Source organism: Scleropages formosus, chromosome 23, assembly GCF_900964775.1.
Source record: "Scleropages formosus chromosome 23, fSclFor1.1, whole genome shotgun sequence".
In the NCBI taxonomy this organism is placed as follows: domain Eukaryota; kingdom Metazoa; phylum Chordata; class Actinopteri; order Osteoglossiformes; family Osteoglossidae; genus Scleropages; species Scleropages formosus.
Window position 1 is genome coordinate 12,442,516 of NC_041828.1, and position 22,831 is coordinate 12,465,346.

At 40.4% G+C, this 22,831-nt stretch overlaps 1 protein-coding gene across 17 annotated transcripts in view; it reads right to left on the minus strand.

Moving 5' to 3' along the window:
* The window catches only part of ptk2aa (protein tyrosine kinase 2aa), a 94,727-nt gene that overhangs the window by 44,484 nt on the left and 27,412 nt on the right, over positions 1-22,831 (minus strand). For 13 of the 17 annotated variants that reach the window (XM_018731864.2, XM_018731871.2, XM_018731867.2 and 10 more), the window contains 2 exons: positions 8,096-8,322; positions 1,670-1,836 (listed from right to left, as the gene is read on the minus strand). In XM_018731864.2, the coding sequence (XP_018587380.1) occupies positions 1,670-1,836; positions 8,096-8,290 (362 nt within the window). In that variant the 5' untranslated portion in view covers positions 8,291-8,322. Of the gene's footprint in view, positions 1-1,669; positions 1,837-8,095; positions 8,323-11,185; positions 11,320-22,831 lie in introns of those variants that run through there. The other 4 variants (XM_018731876.2, XM_029248225.1, XM_018731865.2 and 1 more) reach the window with 2 other exon arrangements.

Genomic DNA, 22,831 nt, shown 5'->3' on the forward strand with positions numbered 1-22,831 from the left:
GGCAGGAGGGGACCAGCCACTCACATTACTACACAAGTCTGGCTGCCAAGCAAGATTCTTCAGTAAAAATATTGCACTGGATTAATTAGTGTAAAGTCAGAATAAGGTGAACTGAATTGAGATTAAAAACTTTTAAAAAATACTAAAAATGTACACATTCATACTAAAACTGCCACTTAAAGTTCCAGATGAAAGGCTGTGCTCTTACTGACCAGGATTCAGCATCTTAAAAAAAAAAAAAAACAACAACCCTTTGCTAGAGGCTAAACATCGTATTTACAGGTCTTCTGAGTTATGACATATGCGAACTGCAGCTGCCCAGACCTATGACGGCTGTGCCATTAACCTTATTATATTCTGATATTTAGTTTTAAAATGAGCACGATGTAGGAGGTGGTGGCTGTGTGTGCGTGGTAGCAGAATGAAAGAAACGATGTTTAGTTATTGCATGACTCAGTAAAACTACAAACGTTACATGGTGTCAGAAGTTGTAATTGAGTCTGCTACAACGTCGTGAATAGAGCGCACACGCGAAACTTTTTTGACTGACTGGGATAAAATTTAAGAAACTGAGAAAATCGCTCCACTGCTGTTTCCGTTGCACACGGATTCAGTCAGTTTTAATTTTTTTTTTTTTTTGGAGCAACAACGAATTTTTACGCGAAGGCGTAGATGGCGAGCCACCCAAAGAACTGAGCCTTGGTTGGATTTGGGAGACTGTGACTGGGACCCATGGCATGATTTCCAGAGTGTGGTAGGAATATCTCTGAAATGAATGGCGTATTCACCACTGTAGGAAAAGTACTCGATTTCCAATCTTCAAGTGAGGAGTTTAGCAAGTTTTGTGTTTTAACGAACACTATCACTACTGGACATGATTCCCCCTATTGGCACTAATTTAAACTTCAGTGATTGAACTGCAAGGGGGCGCAGTGGGTTGGACCGGGTCCTGCTCTCCGGTGGGTCTGGGGTTCGATTCCCGCTTGGGGTGCCTTGTGATGGACTGGCGTCCCGTCCTGGGTGTGTCCCCTCCCCCTCCGGCCTTACGCCCTGCGTTGCCGGGTAGGCTCCGGTTCCCCGTGACCCCGTATGGGACAAGCGGTTCAGAAATGTAAGAAATACTGCTCAATCTGCTGTTCCATATTGAATGGTCACACTGCCACAAAGTACTCATATTTGTTATTTTTTGGAGCCCATGACACAGCATTTGGGTATCTAGCAGCAATTGCCCTTTTTTTTTTTTTTTTAAAAAAAACATACAAAATTTTTCATTTGAGAGTCCCTTCAAGTTTTAATTAAAATGGTTACCAAGCAAGAAAGCAAGTGCTGAAAAAAGACAACAGATTTAGATAGGAAAGTGAAAATAGTGTATCATGAAAATACTTGACTATATTAACAAGAATAATTTGTGCGATGCATAAAACAAGGTGATTTCTGCCAAACTGTCAGAAAAAGTGCAGAATGAGTATTTTCCCAAAACACTATTGCCTGTTCATTACTTCACTCCTGCATACTTCTTGTCCATGAAACTGCAACGGTTTGGCATTTGGGAAACAGTACTGGTGTCACTAATGTGACCATGGCATCAGGGTCATACTGGAATATTGCGAGAATCTGCAACCAATATCAGTCTCCAAAGCTTGTGGGCGAGGAGTTAACAGCAACTCACCTCCACTCCTCCTGAGGGTGGTTCAGCTCATACTTTTCCCGCACATGGGACACACCCATGTCTGGGTGAAGCCAGTGCACCTCTCCTGTCTTCACGTGGCTGAGGCGCAAGCCGAAGCAGGATACAGACCTCACTTTGTGGATGTCCACTATCTTCTGTATTATTCCCTGGAAACAAGGAAAAAATGTAGGTTACAGGCTGAGCACATGAACCCTGAATGTGTGTACTTGAAGACTATGAAGTACTGTATTCCAAATCAATTCAGACAGTTTATCAAGGAAGTCGGATAAGCCAGTCAAATTAAAAGGAAAAAATTAGCAAACACCAGGGGGAATCATAACTGTCTTTTCACGGCACTAGGAGGCAATCATGGTCACGTAACTAGCTGAACGCTGCTTTTGTAAGCTCTTAGGGGTTGTGGTTGCAGTATAATAGAAAAAGAAAAGGCATGATGAAAAACAGTGAAACTGCTGAACTGAGAATAGAGTGTCCAGGCCTGGCTATGAGAGCAATTCAATCAGCCCTACAGCACTTCTCTTGGGAAAGGGCATAATATTGTGATATGATCACAGGAACCGAATGCCATTGCATGCAACCCTATCTGATCACTGGTATCTCTGGTTCAAATACTTGTACAGCCCCTCCCTATTCCCTGGAGTTTGGAATATTTCACATTTTTTATGTCAATTGTGACTGTACACACTACAGACAGACAGTGTGAGCTACTATCACTGACAGTCCTTGGCTTGTTCCACATTAAAAAAAATTAAAAAACAGTATTTCCACCTCCTTATAGTTATACAACCCAGCTTCTCTATTGCTAATTGGTGTCACTAATATTAAAACACAACCATGAGTTTCAAAATCAATATATTTAAAAATTAATTAAGCTTTAAAATACTAAATTATAACAGAAAATTAGAACAAGTACTCAACCATGCACTAGAATACGAATACATTTACATTTACTCATTTACCAGACGCTTATGTCCAAAGCGATGTACATCTCAGCAAAAGTACAATTTATGCATTACATTAAGAGCAGAATGGTGACGGGTAATGAGTGCCCTAGTTCAGTTCTCAGTGTGACTGCCTGCCTGACCTTGGCCCCCTGAGTACCACTAAGTTTTATGACCTCTTACAGCAGAGGCAATCTGGGGAAGGTCAGGGGTCTAGGCTGGTATAAAAACCTTTGACACATACCATTGGCTCTCGGGACTGGCCACTTTGGTTTTTCACAAAATCTCCCCCTGCTCCAAAAACAGCCACATTTTAAAAATATGCACAGGTGTAAGGTCCTATAAGGTGCGTGACTCTTCTTTATTAAGAAACAGGAGAGAAAGGAGGTATTTAATAAATATTGTACTCTGACACATGCAGCTTTTTTGCATCACAACATGAACAAAAGATAAGATTTGTAGCCCATATGTCTCTCTCAAAGTATCTGGTTATCTGGATCATGTGGTGAAGGAAGCCCAGCGCATTGTCGGAATGGAGCTCTCCAACTTGGAGACCATCTGTGCTAGTTGACTGGGGAAGAAGGCCTGCAGTATCATCAAGGACACCAAACACCCCAGCCATTTGAACCACTGCCCTCTGGCAAACGGTTCAGGACAATAAGATCCTGAACCAATAGACTGAGGAACAGCTTCTTTCTCAGAGCTGTGGTCTCCATCAACCCCTCCCTACTAAAGCAGAGAACTGATCACAAGAGCCAGCTGCAGCCTCCATCACTCCCCACCCACTCCAAAACTGCTAAAGACTGAAGACTTCCAAAATTTTAAGCTAATTCTCAATCAATCAATTATCTTTTAAGTGTTCCTTCTGCTGCTGTTCCCTGAAGGTTGCTACACAAAATTTCATTGCATTGCATACAAAGTATCAAAGTTCTCTTGGGCTTTTGTAGGAATGATCTCATTATATTTCCACACCTATAGTTACTACAGACCACATGTCAGGTATGAGTCACAAAAAAAACAAAAAAAAAAAAAAAAGTCAAATTTTGTTTCACTAAATTACCATGTTAAATGCACACAGAGTTATCAACAATCACTGTAAGTTGGGAAATGCTATGCTAAGCAAAAATACCTGCATAGTATCTGCAAAAAAATTTTTCACTAGTCCAATTAGTTAGATGGTCATCTGGACAACAGATAATTAATAACAATGAGAGGCCCCTCAGCAAACATGATTAACAGTGTCAATTTACCACACAGCAGCAAAGCCATGAGCAGGAAGACAGACTTTCCTCAAGCAATTCCCTCTTGAGTCCCACCAGAGTAATCCTAAAGGGATGGGACAGAAAGAACGGTTCTGTCACAGAAGAAATGGCATATGCCACTTTCCAGGCACAGCAAAACTTATTTTTTGAGAAGCCATCAAAATCTAACTTTCTCCCTTAACACCAAAAAGGGTGGTGTATTTGCACAGACAGCCCGCCGACCTCCACATGGACCAGAGTGAAAAGCTCTTAAATGTGCATCTTTGCAAAAAGTTGTTTAGTTGTTAAAATCTGCATCAAAAATTACGGGGGCACTGGGTTTGAGTGGAGACTGCCCAGCACTGGGGTACTAACGACAATGAAATTTCTCTGAAGTGAGAATGAAATTAAAAGCATCAACAATTGAAAAGTACATAATTTGAAACAGAGCCGAGATGTGTGTGAAACATTATGTGGGCATCTCAGCCGTAAACTAAATCCAAGCAGATGTAACGTGATCACAGCATAGAGTTCCAGTCCAGACAGAAAGAGATCAACAATGTACACATATCCAGGTTATACATTGTTCGACATAGACGGATTCACTATAGTTTCTGCCTCTAATTCATGGATTCCAAGTGGGCAGATTCAGAAAAGCAAAAGAACAGCTTCCTCCAAAGTCAATGCACGTCTATGGTAATACAGCTGCTAATTCAAGCCTCAATTAGGTAGCCTCAATTATCTTGTATCAAACCAAGATAAATGCTCAAATGACCAGTATCTAGTTCACGACAGTGATAAAATGAGAAAACCTATATTATATGGTATGATAATAAAATAGCATTTTATTCAAAAAAAAAAACATTTATTCAAAATTAAAATTCCTGGTGTGAGGTGGTGCAGTGGGTTTGGTTGGGTCCTTCGCTCTGGCGGGTCGGGGATTCGAGTCCCACTTGGGGTGCCTTGTAACGGACTGGCGTCCTGTCCTGGGTGTGTCCCCTCCCCCTCCAACCTTGCGCCCTGTGTTGTTGGGTTAGGCTCCGGTTTGCCGCAACCCTGCTTGGGACAAGCGGTTTCAGTCAATGTGTGTATGTGTGTGTGTGTGTGTGTGTGTGTGTGTGTGTAAAATTCATAGTAAAGTAGTTTTGAAAAGTCATTCTCATTAGTGATTTTATAGCAAACAAGACTTTTTCTAAAGATGTGTTATGATTGTTGACAGAGTAAGCTTCATGCTAACTGCATGATTTCACAGGCCAGTCTGTAATTGTGTGAAAATAACATTAACCATCATGAGATATACTTGCATTTAATGATATGCCAAACAAAGCAGCAGCAAATAACAATATTCTTAACAGCATATAACAATATTATTATTAACAGTAAGATTTCTGATGCTTGCCTCCACCGTACAGCTGTTCTTTTGGGAACATCAGGCATTACATAGTATACAAAAAAAAGAGAAAATTTACCCTTTTGGGCACATCAAACATTAATATGCAGGGGTACAGAGTGGAATTACAAAAATTTTATTAAAACACAAAGTGTAATCAAACACAGAAAGGTGCTTTCATCTGCAAGAGCATCCACACACTCCTCTACAATCTGCACTCACAGCTCTACAGTGCATCAAAATTCCTGTCCTCTGTCAGTCTATTTCAATACTACAGTGGCACCTAACTTTTGTCTCTTACTCAGTTGTGCCAGATAACCCAGGAGATGGGAGGGGTTGTGCTCATACATTGTCTCCACACTTACTGCTGTTGCAAAGATTCATGGCCCAGTAGACTAAAAATTCTTTTCCCCGGACCAGTCTTTTCTGTGTTCTCTTCATTTTTTCCTTCCACGTGCAGGTTCCCACTGAGCCCTTCATTTATTTTTCTTACAGACTGTTGCCCAATGTAATTATAAGGTTGGCATCACATAACAAAAGAAAGTTAAGAAGAAAAGTTCATTAGGAACTGGAGGATATTAAAAACCAAACCATTCACTTGCAAGTACTGATTGTCTCTGCTAATTCATTTTAGGTATTTGTCCCTCAAAGAAAGGTAAGATGGCTATCATTAAGAAACATTAAGTGACGGCGGATTTATCTATCCTTAGAAGCTAGTGTAGGCACAAAAAATGGGAAGAACACAAACACACTCCATCACTGTGTCAAGAATGGGAAAGAGTTTGGGTGCTACTGAAGAAGTCATGAGAGAAAACTAAAAATTACAGAACCGTAGGATTAAAATGCTGGAAGGTTCCTAGGTGTTTCCGAGCACATATTGACATTTCCAGTTCAGAAAAGTCAAAGATGATCGTATTTTGCCATGAAACAGAGGCAATAAACACAGTTTCCAATTGTTTAAATACACCACTTTTCAGCCATACTGTTCTAGTACTAGGGAAAATGAGGGTTACCAAATTAGGTCACATCTCATCTCATACCCAAGACATGCATCATAATAGTAAAAATAATCCTTAGAGCTCCCACTCTCTCTGTGACACACAAAGACACACTCACACATACACACACACAAACTGTTCCATATAAATTTAAAAGCAAAAGCATGTATTCCCTAATGCTTTAAAACTAAAGCATGATTGTGACTAAAGGATATTATAGGGAAACCACGTTCTTTGTATTGTTTCTGCAGAGGTAATGCATTAAAAACAACAAAACAGAATGAACCAGATCTGGGTGATGACTGCTTCTTGAAAGAACACTGAACCCAGTGAAATGATCTAAAGTCATCTGGGTGAGGAATTAAACACACACACACACACACACACACACACACACACACACACACACACAAACACAAACACACACAGAAATAAAGCTCTCTAACAATTATCTTTTTTTTTTTTTATTCAGAGCACAGAAGCAAACTAGTTTACGACAAGTGCCACTGAGTCAAAGCTGACTCTTAGCGACCACTCACATGGTTTTCATGTAGTGAAGGGTATGGAAGCTGTTTACTAGCACTGCTTTCTGCATGTTGCTGGTAGCATAGTGGCTAGAGCTGCTGCCTTTGGAGCCAAAGGTTGCAGGTTCAAATCACACCTCCAGCTGTAGTGCCCTTGAGCAAGGTACTTACCCTAAATTACTCCAGTAAATATTACCCAGCTGTATAAATGGTTAAATAATTCTAAGTAGCTTTTAAGAAAGACCTCAGATAAATTTAATGTAAATGTGCTCAGGAAACCCACTCAGACTCCAAACAGAAAGAACCAGATTTGAAACAAGATTCAAACCACAGCACAGAAGTTCTGAGACAGTCTTACCTGCTGCACAACCTACAGTACACAACCAATAACAACCTACAATCTAACAGCCAAAAAATGGACGGACAGCTTCTAGAGAGCAGCCTCTTACAAGACAAGGATTCCGACACTCTCACTCCTCTCTTTAAATCCAACAGTGCAGGACATAGCTGTCGTCTAACACAGCACCACACACTAATTTTTAGAAGGGAGATCCCATTTCTTTCAAATGCCAAAAGGGTTTCTTCTCTTCTGGTCTGAAGTTCTTAAAGTCTATGCTCAAAAAACGTTCTTTGTTTAAGTGTGGTTTACTATGACAGCAACTGAACCGGAATAAATACTTTCTCTCTGTTACAGATTATCAGAAAACAATATGGAAAATGGATACAACTCCTTAAACCCTGCTATTGCAACACCTTACAACATACAGTATAACGGTATCACTGCAATAGTAAGACAGAGGTACTGTCGGTGCTAAATTTCGATGCAGGTGATGCAAGGCTGAAGTAGAAAGTAAGAGTAATGACCAGACAAACTGACCTATCCATTTAGGCAGACTTCCGTGAAGTCGAACAGTATAACCATCTGGCCTACACAGCTATATTTCCTGCTATCCTTTTTTGTTACTCTTCTTCAGTCCAAGAGGAGAATACCACATTTCTTGAGAGTTTTCAAGTTGTGGACACCAATTGAAGACAGTCTGACAAACAGCCAGAGGCCAATCTCCAATGCCTGTAAATACATTGACACTCACAAACCAAACAGGCAGCTAAATCTCTGCTCTGATGAGAAGTAGGAATCAATAGATTGCTTGTGGCATTTTCAGATTAGCGTCATGTTGGTAAGCCTGCTGAGTCCACCTATTCAATTATTCATACTCCTACAAACAGCTGAGGGTCTATATAGGAGACAAAGTACTCAAAAGCAGGCCTCAGCCCTCTTTGCCATCCAAAAAAAACTGCTACTGTTTGACTCACCCTGACATCAGTGGCGTCACCATGGCGGATGTTACTGGCCCAGGTACTGGGCTCGCTGTTGCTCTCAAAGTAGTGGAAGACTTTGAGCACCCGGTCCAGGGCTCCCGGCGAGCGCTCGGGCCCCATGCTGAGCCGGGACTTGGCCCCTGAAGCCAGCGTGTGGTTAAGGTTGGGGTCCAGGTACGCTGCTGCCATGCCTTTGGTTGGCGCTAGGTGTCTGTCATATTCTGTGCAAAGGGACGAGAACAGCTTGTGAGCAGCACAATGCATACTTTGAAAGACATATAACATTTTTAATTTGGTATTTTTAAAACACTGAACAACAGCTGAAAAATGTAATATCAGTGGGGAAAAACTACTGTTTCATTACCCACACATTCATGATGCCGATACAGAACACTCACATTTTGTTGTATGATACATACTTGGCTCAGTTTTATGTTGACACACAATACTCGAAATTCACATTAAAGGTGTATGGAGTTGGTATTTAATACTGCGCGTGATAAGGACACTTTAGCGGCCAATTTATTTATATTCTGCTTAAGGAAACAGTGCGGAAACAGAAGCAGCTATAAATATTACTACTCTAGACAGTCACATTAGTTTGGTATATCGACTGAAAGGTACTGATGCAGAAAGAAGCTTGATACACTGTGCAACATACCCAGGAGATATAATTTATAGATATTTCCAGAAGAGTCACACGGTTTTGGTAGCGTATGGTAATTCAATGAGAATGTAAGCAACTGACAAGCTCTGTATGCATTTAATCTACAAAACGCATCTCCGAGCATCTCAGTTGTTCCACTTAACAAAAAAAAAAAAAAAAAAAAAAAAAAAAAAACAATTTAATGTCTCAGCTTCATTGAAAAGAACATTTCCAGGGGTTTTAATGCCTCGCTGAAAGAGTATCACACACATTTTAAGGTAGCTAAACACCAATCAGGGCTTTGTGAAAACAGCAGCTAAGGGCGGTTAAGTATGATATGCACTACCGCAAAATGTAAATCTATGACCTTGAATATCTGCTTGGAACCATTTCATAGATAACCTCATCAACATGACAGATCAAATTCAAGGTAGACAAGGACTGTATTTCATCCTAAACTATTTAAAAAATGAGACGCCTCAAAGGGCAGATGCCTAAAATCAGATCTGTCATTAAGTATTGCGAGAAATATACCGACAACCAGAGACAACTTAGAAAACAGGGCCATCTAGAACCCCATTTAAAAAACTTGATCCTCTCACCAAGACAAAGACCAGGGCATTTGTTCTTTATTTTATCCATGACCTAAATAGGAAGATGGAAGTCATATAAGTCTGGCAATCATGTGAGACACTATTGCTAGGCTTCTAATGCATTTCGCTTCATACAGTATCATGACTATCAGTACCTGCCCTCTCAAACCTGATTCTCATCCAGTGGAAGGTTCGGTCTCCCCTTTAAGCACAGCGCTTTTAAACGCTGACGGCAAGGGTACTGGAATCCAGCTGTTACGAGCAAGAAAAAAATTTCCTAAACAGGTTCGGGACCTGGAATCCTCCATCAGATTTGTACACAAAGATCTAAAACCCAAAGCAACAAAATCTGACAAAAGCCTTAAAATAAGTCCTATTTATATGATCAGCAAAATGCAAATGTGTATGTGGCAGAAATCATTAAGTAAAATCTTTCTTTGTAAAAAGAGGTGGAGAGTGACTGACTTGTAGGATCTGGGAAAGGAATTGTTTTTGCTTAACCCTGCCTACAAAAGCAGTTGAGGGTCAGTATTAAGCTGTAAGCAAAGGGAGCTCTGGCAGGGGGACTGTGCTTATCCAGGAATTAAAAAAAAAAAAGGGAAAACATTGCTTACATGAAACTTTAATCAAATGTGAATAGCAACTGAAACAGCATATGTATATGGATATTTTTTACTGGAAATATAACTGAAGACGTTGATGTTAAGAACTTTCAATCACACCACACCACGACCTTTCACAGGACTTGAACCTGCAGCCTCATGCACAGCAGCAGTAAGGAACATGGTCATTACACGTCATCAGATCAGATCTGGTCCAAATCTAAAGACTGAGAAGGTAATAAGGATGGATTTTTTTGCTTTTTGTATCATTCCCCTGGGGGTGAAACATGATGGCACTGTACCATACGTACATTAACCTTACTGTGAAGTGGAGGACAATTCAATTGAGGATATGATTTTACTACTGTATTTTGCATTTGTCACAGAACAGTTTATCCAGTTCAAGGCTGTCAGGACTGCAAGAATTATTACTATAGGAAAAGCATCCATCTTCTCAGAGCTTTAAATTTATAACATTAACTACACCGATCAAATACTTTTATTTTAGCAGCATTTTCTAATAATGTCTATAAAGATATTCAAATTTCAGAAATTTACATCCAAGTTGATTAAGTGATCTTAATGTAAAATGTTGTAAAAAATGATTGCAGTAATACACCACAATCTGAGCAAAGGCTGATTTACCTGACCTAAAATAGAATGTCTCTCCAAATTAATTCACAAAAAAAAAAAAAAAAAAAAAAAAAAAAAAAAAAATTTTTACAGCTACAAACTCTTGGATTCTACAGTCTTTGAATTCAAAGTACAAGTCACCCTGTGACTCTGATGGACACTAAATCAGTTGGTAATGCAAACAGTGTATGTAACACAGTTGCTTCTGACAAAAAATAAAAAAAATGGTTTACTCAACGTAGCGCTAAATTCGTAACATCTCTAAAGTAGTCTTCCTGTTTGGGTGTGCGCCAAAAACAAACTAACAAAAAAAACTCCCAGGAAAAAAAAGCTGTGTTACTTCTCTTCCAGTTTTCCCTGTTTCACAAAGGATGTTCCGCCACACTACATCAAAGAGAGTTCATTGGTACAATTAGCATGATCCCAGTAACACCCAGTCAACATCCAGCTGGAAACAGAAAGACACTTACAATCAAAAAAAAAAAAAGATGACATAGAAAAAGCCCTGATGTATTTGAAGGTGGATGGAGTACTCAATAGACAAAGAAGGAATGGCTTTTCAGCCCCAGCGAAACGAACGATGTTCCGGTCACACTGCATGCGGTCCTACCTTTGAGCAGAAACGGCCAGCAGGTGCAAGCCACCTTGGCCTGCCGTGCTGAAAGACATCCATAGCCATCGGAGTACATGGGTGACAAGGAAGGAGGCAGCGGTACTGGGCTAAGGTGCCACTACTCTTCCTGAGCACCGTTATTACTCTCTGCAGTCAAATGCTGTGCTTGTGCACTCATACAGCCTGGCCTCCTTCCTCTCCCATCACGTCACATCCTGGTTCTCAACGCTGCCTGCTGCTCTGAGCCCCCAGCGAGTTATCCAGGCTGCGCTGTGCCGTGGGGCTCTTGACCTCATTAATGTCTGCTCAAGCTGAGGAACCAGGTACTCTGGTATGTGTCTCAGGCAGATGGGCAGAGAAGGAGCCAATTATGAGGTAGTGCGGTATGACATAACAGTGCTGCAATCAGCCCAAGGAAACCTGCCAGCCATTCCATTGGCTCACTGGTGACATAAGAGTGGCTCAGTGGGACTGCCTAGAGGTTGGGGCTTCTGCAAATACCTGTACACACCTGCCAGCTGGCTGGGGTTCACCCATTTGGGACTGCTGAAACTACAGCATAAATGCTCTTTGCAACTGTCCTAAATACTCCAGTGTTGGCCATAGCACGTTCATTTTATTCTTTGCACTACAACAGTTAATCAATCTGAATTAAATGATATTCCTACATATTGCTGTACAAATGAGGTTTTTAAAATACAATTGAGAATATACTACTGTACTCTTCCAACTAAAGGTAAAGATGGAATGAAAACCCTTCATATACACTGTGCACAGTGCTTAGTCCTTCAACAACGTATCTGAATATAAAACATGTGTAGAGCAGTTTTGCATCTGTTATGCAGTTTAAAAGGGGCTGTAGTCATTAATAAATGAATCAACTAAAATCTCTGATCACAAATTCACTTTCAGGGTATCTGGGCTTAAGTATTTTAGTTCATTTCACATTTCTGCTAGAAAAGTTGTATGTAGAGCACTGATGTAAAACAAATATGAATATTTGAAAGGCAGTGTGATAGTACATAAATAACCTCAATGTATCAGGCATCATAGGCTGCAAGAAAGGGATCATTCAAAATTGACTGGTCCAGGACAGTGTAGAAGACCATGGCCTCAGAGTAGACAGAACAATTTGTCTTAAAGGTAGGGTATTTATTTACCATGAGCTGGTCCCTTCAAGCCTGCAGACTTCGTGAGAGAGCAAGAGGTGTCATAAGAAAATCTGGGTCAAATTATTAGTTCTGCCGCCCCCTTTGCAGCTTTCTACATCAATCAGCTGACACTTCCACTTCAGCCAATCTTGTTCAGGGTGTTTATTGAGGGGTTTCCATAAAATTGCTTGGAGGGGAAGGGGGTTCACTGCTCAATGTATGATCCCTGGGCTTTGTCCCAGTTTGGGCTTTCTTCTGCTGGCTTGACAAACCAGAAACTGCACAGCAAACAAAGCATACCCACTGTGCATGGCAAAGTGGCACCTTCAGAGAAACATTTACATGTCTGTTTTAGGCAATGAATCCTCTGAGAATGCTTGTGGCTTCAAGTGACAGCCCTGTGACATGAAATGTATCAGTGCAATGTGTTCGTGCTCAGAACCTTTCCTTCTGCTCAATTCCTATCTCAGTGCTGTTGACCACAACTGATCCTTTTTCTCTAGTCCGAAGCCAATATCACACAAAACCATGGGAAAGCACAGCCTGTCAAACACAGCAAAACTCCTAATTCCCATAAAGTATCAATAGCAGTGAGACAGACTCAGAACCACATGTACTGCTCAAGTTAATTTCAAATACATATACATCTCCATCAGTACTCAAAATATATTCTATCTGCAACACCCACCAGGATTATCTGGCAAGAATAATATGGAAAGTTCAGTCACTTCTTCCCACAACAGTGAAATCTGGCTGTGAAAGGCTGATTGAGCACCTGGCTTTTGAAGCACACGTCTATGTATGTACAATTAAATGTTTTCTGTTCTGTTCACTAAGATTTTTCACTTTATTACTTTCATTACAGTAAATCTTTAACCAGGGTTAAGAAGTAAGAGAATGACTGACAGGAAAAGGGTTCTGTCACACTGTTTAACTGACGCATTTGAAAATGTGCTCCTATTATGTAAACGACGGTGACTAACGGCTAGTGTACACAACATTCAGCCAAAGGGCTGACAAAAGGCTATTTGAGAACGAGTCAGGCTGGGTTGCAGCACTGGCTCTGTGCATAGCCAACCTGATAGGGTGTTCTATGAGCCACTGACAAAGAGCTTCTAATCAGGAAGCCTTCCTGTCTGGCTTTGGTAATCTCCAGCTTGCTGCTCTCTCATGCTTTCAAACCTCTCGCCTTCAGTAAGACACATTCATACAACCGGCTAGAGGGATTTTCTAAACAGGGAAAAACTGAAAAGCCAGTCCCTTCAAAATATTACTCCAATGAAAGCATTTTTATACTGATTTAGTCAGCTTCCAGGTAGAATCATGTGCTCACAACCAGTTCACCCACCCAGGAAAGGCTAACCTGCAGACTGGTACAGCACAACAAACCAACCAGAAGACCTGCCTTCACTGCCTTCATGGAAACTGACTGGAGCACCAGGGTTGTCCAATTTCAGTACAGAGTACAGATGCGGGAAAACTGACCACAGCTCTCCATTCTGTGAATAGCTAGTGCTGGAATGATAATACTTAGGCGTTATCCTCTTGTTCAAGAAGATTTCTACATGGCACAGAAGTCAAAACATGAACAGATCACACTGACTGAGTCCTGCTAGGTATTCTGTGTCCTGTGTAGTCCTAACACGGAGTGGCATACTTTGTGCTATCAAGCACAGCAAAATTAATGACAGGAAGCTGACAGCATGAGTGACTTTCAGAGAACACAGAAGCCAGTGTGTGCTTAAAGTGTGGAAGCATTCATTAATGTTCACTGCAGAGAGTAATGTATTCACTGGAAAATCTGGTTAATTATTTTTATTCGCCTAATGTCAAGCCAACAAATTATTATGGTGTTTAGGGAAATGAAAACAGAAAAAAAGGTCCTAAAAATCCCAAAAATAAAAAAAAGTAATTATTTGTAGGCACTGAGAAATTTAATATGAAAACTGATACACCTTAATAAAAAATGCTAATAAAACCAAAAAGGAGAGTTTTGTAAATTTACTTTTACTTGATTTAAAAAAAACTGTATAAAAACATGGCATTTCATGTTTTACCAAATCAGCTGGATTGTTTTTTGAAGATACACGTTTATTCAGAAATTTATACATTTTTTAATAGCACAGTAGAAGATAACTGAATTTGATAAAAGTACCTGTGTGTTTTAAGATGACTGAAAAACAGTGATTTTTCCACTTCATTAAATTTAAGGTGGATAATGCAATATATTTAAGAATTCCACTAAAGGAGTTAAAAAAAACAGACCAAAAACTGCCTGCAGATGCATATCTTATATTCAATACCTTAAGAACTGATGTAAAGTCATCACAATTCATTGAAAGCGCCATAAGAATAATCAAAATGTTGTAGAATGGATATTGCAAGTAACTACTTGTAACATAAGAACACTTATGTAGCTATGTCTTTAATCCAAGCACTTCAACTGAACTTGCATACATGAACTATCAAGCAATGCAGTATGATAACTATTTGTGGAAAAACTGTAATTAACTGAACACAAATTAATTTCCTATATATGCACAAAGTGTCAGTGTTGATAATTTAGTGATATCTTTCTCAGTGGATTCCTGCTCCACTATTGCGCTGCCTATTACATCAAAGTCACAGTTTAAAAGACTACCACAGAGCTATGGAGAAAAGAGGGAACAATGAGCAAAAGCACCCTACCCTCCTAGTGTACCTCTCATCTAGCCTATGTAACTAATGCCCATTAGCAGGTAAATTAATATACGTCTTTTGGTAACTGTTTGAAAACCACTGCAGTCATGTGTGCAAATCAACAAAATACAAGATGTAACTGAGTGCTGAGAGGTGAAAACACCCTCCTGCCTCTCCTGGCCCAGAGCCAGACAGGCAGACACACTCTCCGCTGCACTCTCTCTATGTGCAAGGCAGCCCACTGCCAATTTGTTCATCATCAGGAATACTGACAACGTGCTCAGAAGGAACTTCAATGAGTGCTGCATTTTAAACACCACAGCACCACAGCCTCGACCTGAATTTGGGCTACAGGGAAACAGGCCATCTCTTTCAGAAATAGTGTCTTTGGAAAAATGCGTTTCACCATTTTTCTACTGTACTTTTCTCTGTAAACACATTTAAACTTTATTTAAATTCTCTGAAATAAAACTTTCAACATTTCAAAATTAAACTGAGCGTAACTCCTAAGGAAAGAAGTAGTAAACCATGCACCATTGCTGGACATGTGGTACATCATACAAACACTGTCTTTTCAAATGTACTTTATGTCTTGGCTGGCAGTGGGGTGTTGAGTATAAATTAATTCATTCAGCATACAGGCTTAAATCAAACTATGCCATATGTTATGATGTCATTCTGTGAGGTACAGGAAGACTATTTCCTGAAATGTTAAGAATCCCCCTACCCACAAAAAAGACCAACCACTCACTGGACCCATTCTACTAAAAGTTGGCCCACTTATCTCTCTAGCATAAGAAAACATCACAGGATGTTAAGTGAGGCTGGAATGCGTCTCTGCCAGCCAAGCACATGCACAACAGCCATCTGTTACGATAAGAGTTAGGGAGCTCTCATCACTGACTTAACACCAAATTATGTTAAATTTATTACATTCAGTTTGGCTGAAAAACAGCTGGGGAACTTGCCCTTGCACCACAACTGAATAAAAGGGCATAGAGAGACCAGTTTAATCAATATAATCATCACCCTACACTCTGGTCATATCAGCTTTGTGAGCTACAACGCAATGCAATACCTATTACAACACACAAATTTTCATTGCTGTATACCAGTTTTCTTGAGAGTGCTTTCTTAGACCTAAATTCATGTTTAATTATTTCACTTTAAGCTGTAACAGACTTTAACAGACACTCAAAGGTATGCAGCATTTTTTTAAATTCAAACGATACTTCCCCAGTGACCACCTGCTGCACTAACAAACTAACGATAACAAGCACCCCCTTAATCTGTCCAGAAGGAATCAGCCTCTGTAACCTGTTCACCTTAAGGGAGAGAAAAAGGTACAGCTGATTTTAACAAAATGCTGAATAAAAACATGAGATTTCCCTCAATTGAAAAAGCACTGAAAATTTACATGTCCTGCACTGTGGCACTTAAAATATTACTGCAACACCTTGAAAAAGTTAAATGACTCTACCAGTATTTTCCGCAAAAGAGAGTTGGAGATGCAATTAATGGCCTGAGAATAAGTATCTAATCAGAATGAAAGCCATCACACAGATTCCATGAAGTGATGAATCTGATCAGTGGGTCTTGAAATGGAGGCCGCTCTGCAGAAGTAGAGAATTACACAGCAAGGATTAGGCTGTGTGTGACCATGCTCTTAGGAAGAACAGGATTAGGAGGAGGAAGAGACTGAGCGCGGTACCTCGAATCCAACACATGGGGAAGGGGCTGCAGCCACTTCTCTCCATGCCGACAGCACCTGCTCCAGGCACCACAGCCAACCAGCTCCCAGCACCCCGTTGCAAACACTATGGGCAAGGCAGCTGCCCCTGCCTCCACTCTCAGTCTCAGATCCCCAGAGCCTGTGACCCTCACCCCAGTGGACTAGCTCAGGAGCAGGGGGCTGCTGTATGAGGGGTGGGGGGCAGGGCAACTCAGGGCAATACAGTGTTAGGAGAGCAAGTTAAAACATGTCTTGAGCCTGCACCAACACATTCCCACAAGCCCCCACACCACAGCTTCCAGTATGGGCAGAGGCCAGCTGCAGAAAAGGAGATAAAATTTTGAAAAGTTTCATGGCCACTCTCCTGTTCTCTCCAAAATCTTCCCAGAGAAACACACCAAGAGTACAGCTTCAGGATGGGCCCACTGCTGTGAGCTTTCCCTAAAATCCTAATCCAGACTGACACAGAAACCAACAGCAAAAAAAAAAAAAGTCCTCAAGAACAGAATCTGCCTTGACTCAAATGGAACACTTCCTTTGGCTCCCTCAGTTTGTATCCAGAATGAGCAGTTGCCTCCATGAGATTTGACCACGCTGTGTCAGAAGAGTGTGACTCAGAAAGAGCGAGCGAGAGTGAGGCACAGAGCGAGCGAGTTCATGTGGGAGGGGGGGAATCCTGTGTCCACTGTTCATTCGGACAACAAGGAAAGGAGAGGACAATGAAAACTGGAAAGGGGTGGGTTATTAGAGAAGCAGCCTCATTAATATGCTAATCTCCTACTTGCCCCAATTCACACAATCCACTTGTGTTTACAAAATGGACCGTGTTGCCTCCATAGGCAGGCAGCGCTGCAAATCACAGCTGACCCAGGTCATGTCTACAGATTCATCACCCCACACATGCCTGTCCCCCGCCTCTGGTACTCTGTCAGATCCAGAACTAACCTGATACTTTCATGCATTTCATTAGCAGTGACTGTACTGCAGAAGGGTCAGGAAAATAATGTTAAGAATGATAAACACTATTCTACTGCTGTAACCCCAACCATCTTGCCCTCTCCCAGACGCCTAAACTAGAAGGCCAGGAACTAGTAGAAGTTTGCACTACCCCACTGTAATCACAGCAAAAATCCAATAACTTGGTGTCCTAGGTGAAGAGGCTCATATTTGGCAATCTTTGCCCATTTCTGGATGAGCTGAAGGAATATCTCCACATATTAATGAGCTGTGTCCATTTTACTGAAGGTAAACATGGTTCACATTTTTGAAAACAAGAGACCTCTCTGCAAAAGGTACCTTTTAGTGTCAGACAAACAAATTGATTTAAGCCTGGAAGAGATTCCTACATGGGTCCACAGACATCAATAACATTGCGTATTTTCATTTCTGAGAATTACACAATTGATAATCATTCCTTTTCTTTTTTTCTTAAGTTTAAAACTAGATGTCCATTAGATTCTAAGAATAACAGTATTTATTAATTAGGCTTGAATTTCAAATACAATAAAGGAATAGCACAAAGAGGGGCAGCTGTGACAACAGAGTGGAATTCATTTCTCATTATTAACTAGAGAAATGTTTCATACAACTTCATGGCAAGAAGATCAGGTCTGTCACTGCTCAACCATTGTTTCATGAATTAGGAGGGATTTACCTCAGGGGCAAAGACTACCCCTGGTGCAGAGATGTAGGTGTCCAAACCCCTTGCTACTGTTTGGCTATGAGGAAACAATACCTAATAGACCAAAGGGGTAATCTGGCAAAACTGCAGACAACCAAACAAAGGTAAGGATTTTAGTACTATAAATGCACATCGTTACTGAAACAAATGAACATTTACTGGAAACACTAGGTAAGGGAATAATTCAGTCTTAACAGCAGCAGCACAGCCCAGCAATATGTTTGTGTGTGGACCCACAAACACAGTGTGCTCATGTTGCAAATGTGGTTAAAAATAGTTGTGTGTTTTTATTGGGGTTTGTAAGTGAACATACTGGGACAGCTTAGTCTGTCAAAAACTTCTCAACAAGAAGATCACCAGCTGAAGAACAGCATGAACCTATTTACAGATTCAATTCACAGAGGAAAGTGGTTTGGTCTCATCATTCATCCAGTAACTCCAGGCATCACCTCTGAGTGTTTCATCCAGTCAGACACAGAAAACAAAATGCTTGATGGTTACACTCATACCACTGCTTGGTGGCCACAACTTTCAAAAAAATGAGGTCAGCAGTGTCTCCAACAGACTCTTTACCACCAGTTATACACTAACTAAACTCAATCTAGGGAAAAGAAAAAAATGTGTTTCACAAATTTCAAGGCCAACTTCACAAATTCAAGGTATCCAAACTAAAAAGCAATCTCTGAGAACAGCAAAGGTTTTTAAGAACATGACCTCCCAATAAAAATCACTGGTGAAAGCAATCTGGGCAGTAGCAGAAATTATTGCCAGAAAATTAAAGCTGCTTTTGGATGGGGAATTTAATGAAGAATGTTTTGAGCAATTGCTGATTTAACATGTTAAGGGGATAAAAAGTAGTTTGCTAAAATAAATTTATCATGACAGACCACAGCCATAATGAAAAGTTAGCTAATAATGTTGAAAACACAACTGAGTATTATTATTGGAGTATGAGCAGGGGGTGCGGTGGCGCAGTGTGTTGGACCGGGTCCTGCTCTCCGGTGGGTCTGGGGTTCGAGTCCCGCTTGGGGTGCCTTGCGATGGACTGGCGTCCTGTTCTGGGTGTGTCCCCTCCCCCTCCAGCCTTAGGCCCTGAGTCTCCGGGTTAGGCTCCGGTTCCCCATGACCCCATATGGGACAAGCGGTTCAGAAAATGTGTGTGTGTGTATTGGAGTATGTTGATTTTCAGAATGTGTTGAACTTGAAGGGAAAGTTCAACAATTTCACTTTATTGGACTTTTATAATCAAGTCTCAAGAAAATAGTGATATATCTATCTGTATATCAGATAAATGTTTATATTATGATATGTTAAGAGTTATGCCATAGTAAAATAAAATTTTTGATTGATAGATTCAAAATTCAGTATGTTGCATACTGTGATATATGGCCCTTGGACGAGATCACAAACTTAAATTTACTAAGGTCTGCAGTGAATGACTCATGCAAACAAGAGAGATGATGAAAGAGTGCAGAAAGGCTCCACAATGGCTACCAGCTGTATTTGCAGCAAAAATAGAGACAAGTCTAAAAAGAACAATGCAGACAAAAGAGTGTGAGAACCCAAGGGACCCCAGGTACTCTTCCGTCACTCACATCCTGTGAAACATTTCACACACATAGCTTTCAGCATTTCATTTACATACCAAAAGGCCGGCATACTAGTTATTAGTCAGTCCATAAGTCCATTTCAGAAAACATCACATAAGGTTGGAGTGTGTTCAGGGTGCACCAGCTAAATATTTCACAAAGGCAAAACATAAGATCAAACTGCAGTACTGTCTCCCCTTTCACTAATCACCAGTTCAGTTCTGGATGCTGCTGATTTTCAGCTCATTTAGATTCTGCTGCCTACCACACATTCCCATTCTGAACCCCTGATGTGTTTTACACGAACAGCAGTGATTTACATAGATGCTGTTCCAAGCTGTTTAAAAATTCAGAAGTAATCATAAGTTCAGGGTATATCTGAGTCTGACCCCAATGTAGATAAAACTTATTGATTCTAAAAAAAAAAAGCAAACACGTTATGATGTAAGTTTCTACTTCCGAGCGCATTAAGGTATTTAGCATGTTCCACTGCAAAGGCATGGAGTCCCCTGCAGCCTTGCCATTTCCTTCATAATTAACAATGGCAACCAATTTATTAAACTGGTTCAAGGTTCACTTCATATTCAATCCACACATACAGATGTACAAGAGAATGACATACACCTGCCCTGGGCCATAATGTGACTATACAAGCATAACATCAGAAAGCTCAGAAGAGCAATTTAAAGGCAGGGGGAGTAGAGGGGTAATCAGACAATAAGGTAAGGTTATTTATTCATTTACAGGATGCTTTTTTCCAAGAGCAACTTGCAAAGTTACACTTATTCATTAGCTGACACTTTTCTCCAAAGCAACTTATGTTAAGGCATTGACAATTATTTACCCATTTAGACAGCTGGGTAATTTACTAGAGCCAGAGGTGGGGACTGAACCTGCAACCTTTGTCTCCAAAGGCAGCAGCTCTAACCACTACGCTACCAGCTAGCTGTCCCTAGTTATGCAACCTGAGCATATGAGCAATATAATAGGGACTCCAAATGGTGAATGTGCTGCTGAGGCTTAATCTGGTCTTTGGTGAATTTTAAATAATGGAATTCACATCAAAATTTTGCTTTTCTTCTACATATATAGTTATTTAAACTTCATTATTATGAATGGCAGACATCCTCGACAAGAGATGAAAGTAATTAGCAATAATCTTGGCTTTTCATATATTATGTGACTAATGGTGAAGTTAATCTCTGAAATACAAATTAGTTCTCAGGTGGCAGATTCTGCATTTCATTTCCCCAGAGAAAGGAATAATTACTGAAGACAAACATACAGTAACCACCTTCCATAATAACCAGAAGTATGAAAACCAACAAGATGCTAAAATGAATATCTTGCAAACAGTAATCAGTAACACTAAACAGTAATTTTGAAGTAACTTTAAAGAAACTGAAGAGGAAAATGGACCAGAGAGAACAAGTCTAAATCATATAAACACACATACTGCTTACAACTTCCAGGATTTGCTTCTAAATTGTCTCATCTGCCTGAGCATTGCTGTCAGCACAGGTACACAATCAGTACTGAACTATTGTAGTGACTGTTGCTGTCTCAGCATGGCTGAATAGTTCAGTACACTGGGTACTGAACACAACTGGAATTATATCCATAACCTAATTTGTTTGTAGCTCCAAAGTCACATTTACGATGTTGTAGTTAATAAAATCGCAGTAATACGTACGTTCATCCACTTTTCGGCTTAGTAAACAAAGCACGGACAAAGCTGTTTTTTTTTTTTAAAAAAACAAAAAGAAATACACTTGCAGGCATACCTCGACTTAGAAAGACTATGAGAAATTTCTGTAGAACGATTTGCTTTTGGCAATTCTTTTTTTTTTTTTTTTTTTATATACAGAATTTTTAAAAAATTTATCTGAAGTGTGTCCCAAAAAAATTAAAATAAAGGGGGGGGGAATTGCATAATTGGAAAAAGTGCAGTAATGTACTGTAGCCAGTATGTTTGCAGCTATATGCCTTTGTCAGTTTGTGTTTCTCTGATCTAAAATAATGAGATACATGCTTTTGGCTTCGAAAATCTTAATATCCACACCATTTTCAGGAATGGATTAATTTCATAAATGGATGGATACCTGTATATGACTTCTACCCATTCATAAGAAAAAAAACACTTGTCCAATTCAGGGTCATTGTGATTTACTGTATCCCCAAAGCATATGGTGTGACACATGGAACAATACCTGTCATACAGAGAATTAATCTCATACTGCCCTCAGCACGGGTGAATAGTTCAGCAGTGGCCTACTGCATTCACCGCTGTCATCTCAGAATTGTCCTTGGCAGATGAGACTAGTTCAGTACTGACCTACTGCACTCACAGTTATTGTCTCAATCACAGTTAGCACGGGTGACCAATTCAGTACCAATCAACACAGATACTGGCTCAGAATCTCCCTGGACACAGGTGAAAAATTCAGTACTGACCTACTGTATTCACAGTTACTCAGGCTATGTGCATCCATGGCAGAACAACAAGGTGAGGGAAAGGGCACCCAGATACATTCTGCCTCTCACTTCATTACTGATCACCTTTGCTTACTCTCTTCCCAGCAGGTCAGGGCATTCAGGACCGAGAACCAGAGACAGAGACAGAGACCTAGACCGGGATCCCAACATATTCCATTTTCCTTCAGTGTGTCTATGCTACGTTTCCATCCATGCTCCATTTCAGCATACCCACCATCTGTACTTCTAAAACCCCAGCTTGTCTACGACTAAAATCCACAAGAAACCTGTTACTATTTGCACTTAATCCCCAAGTGCCTGCCTGGTCCTGTCTAG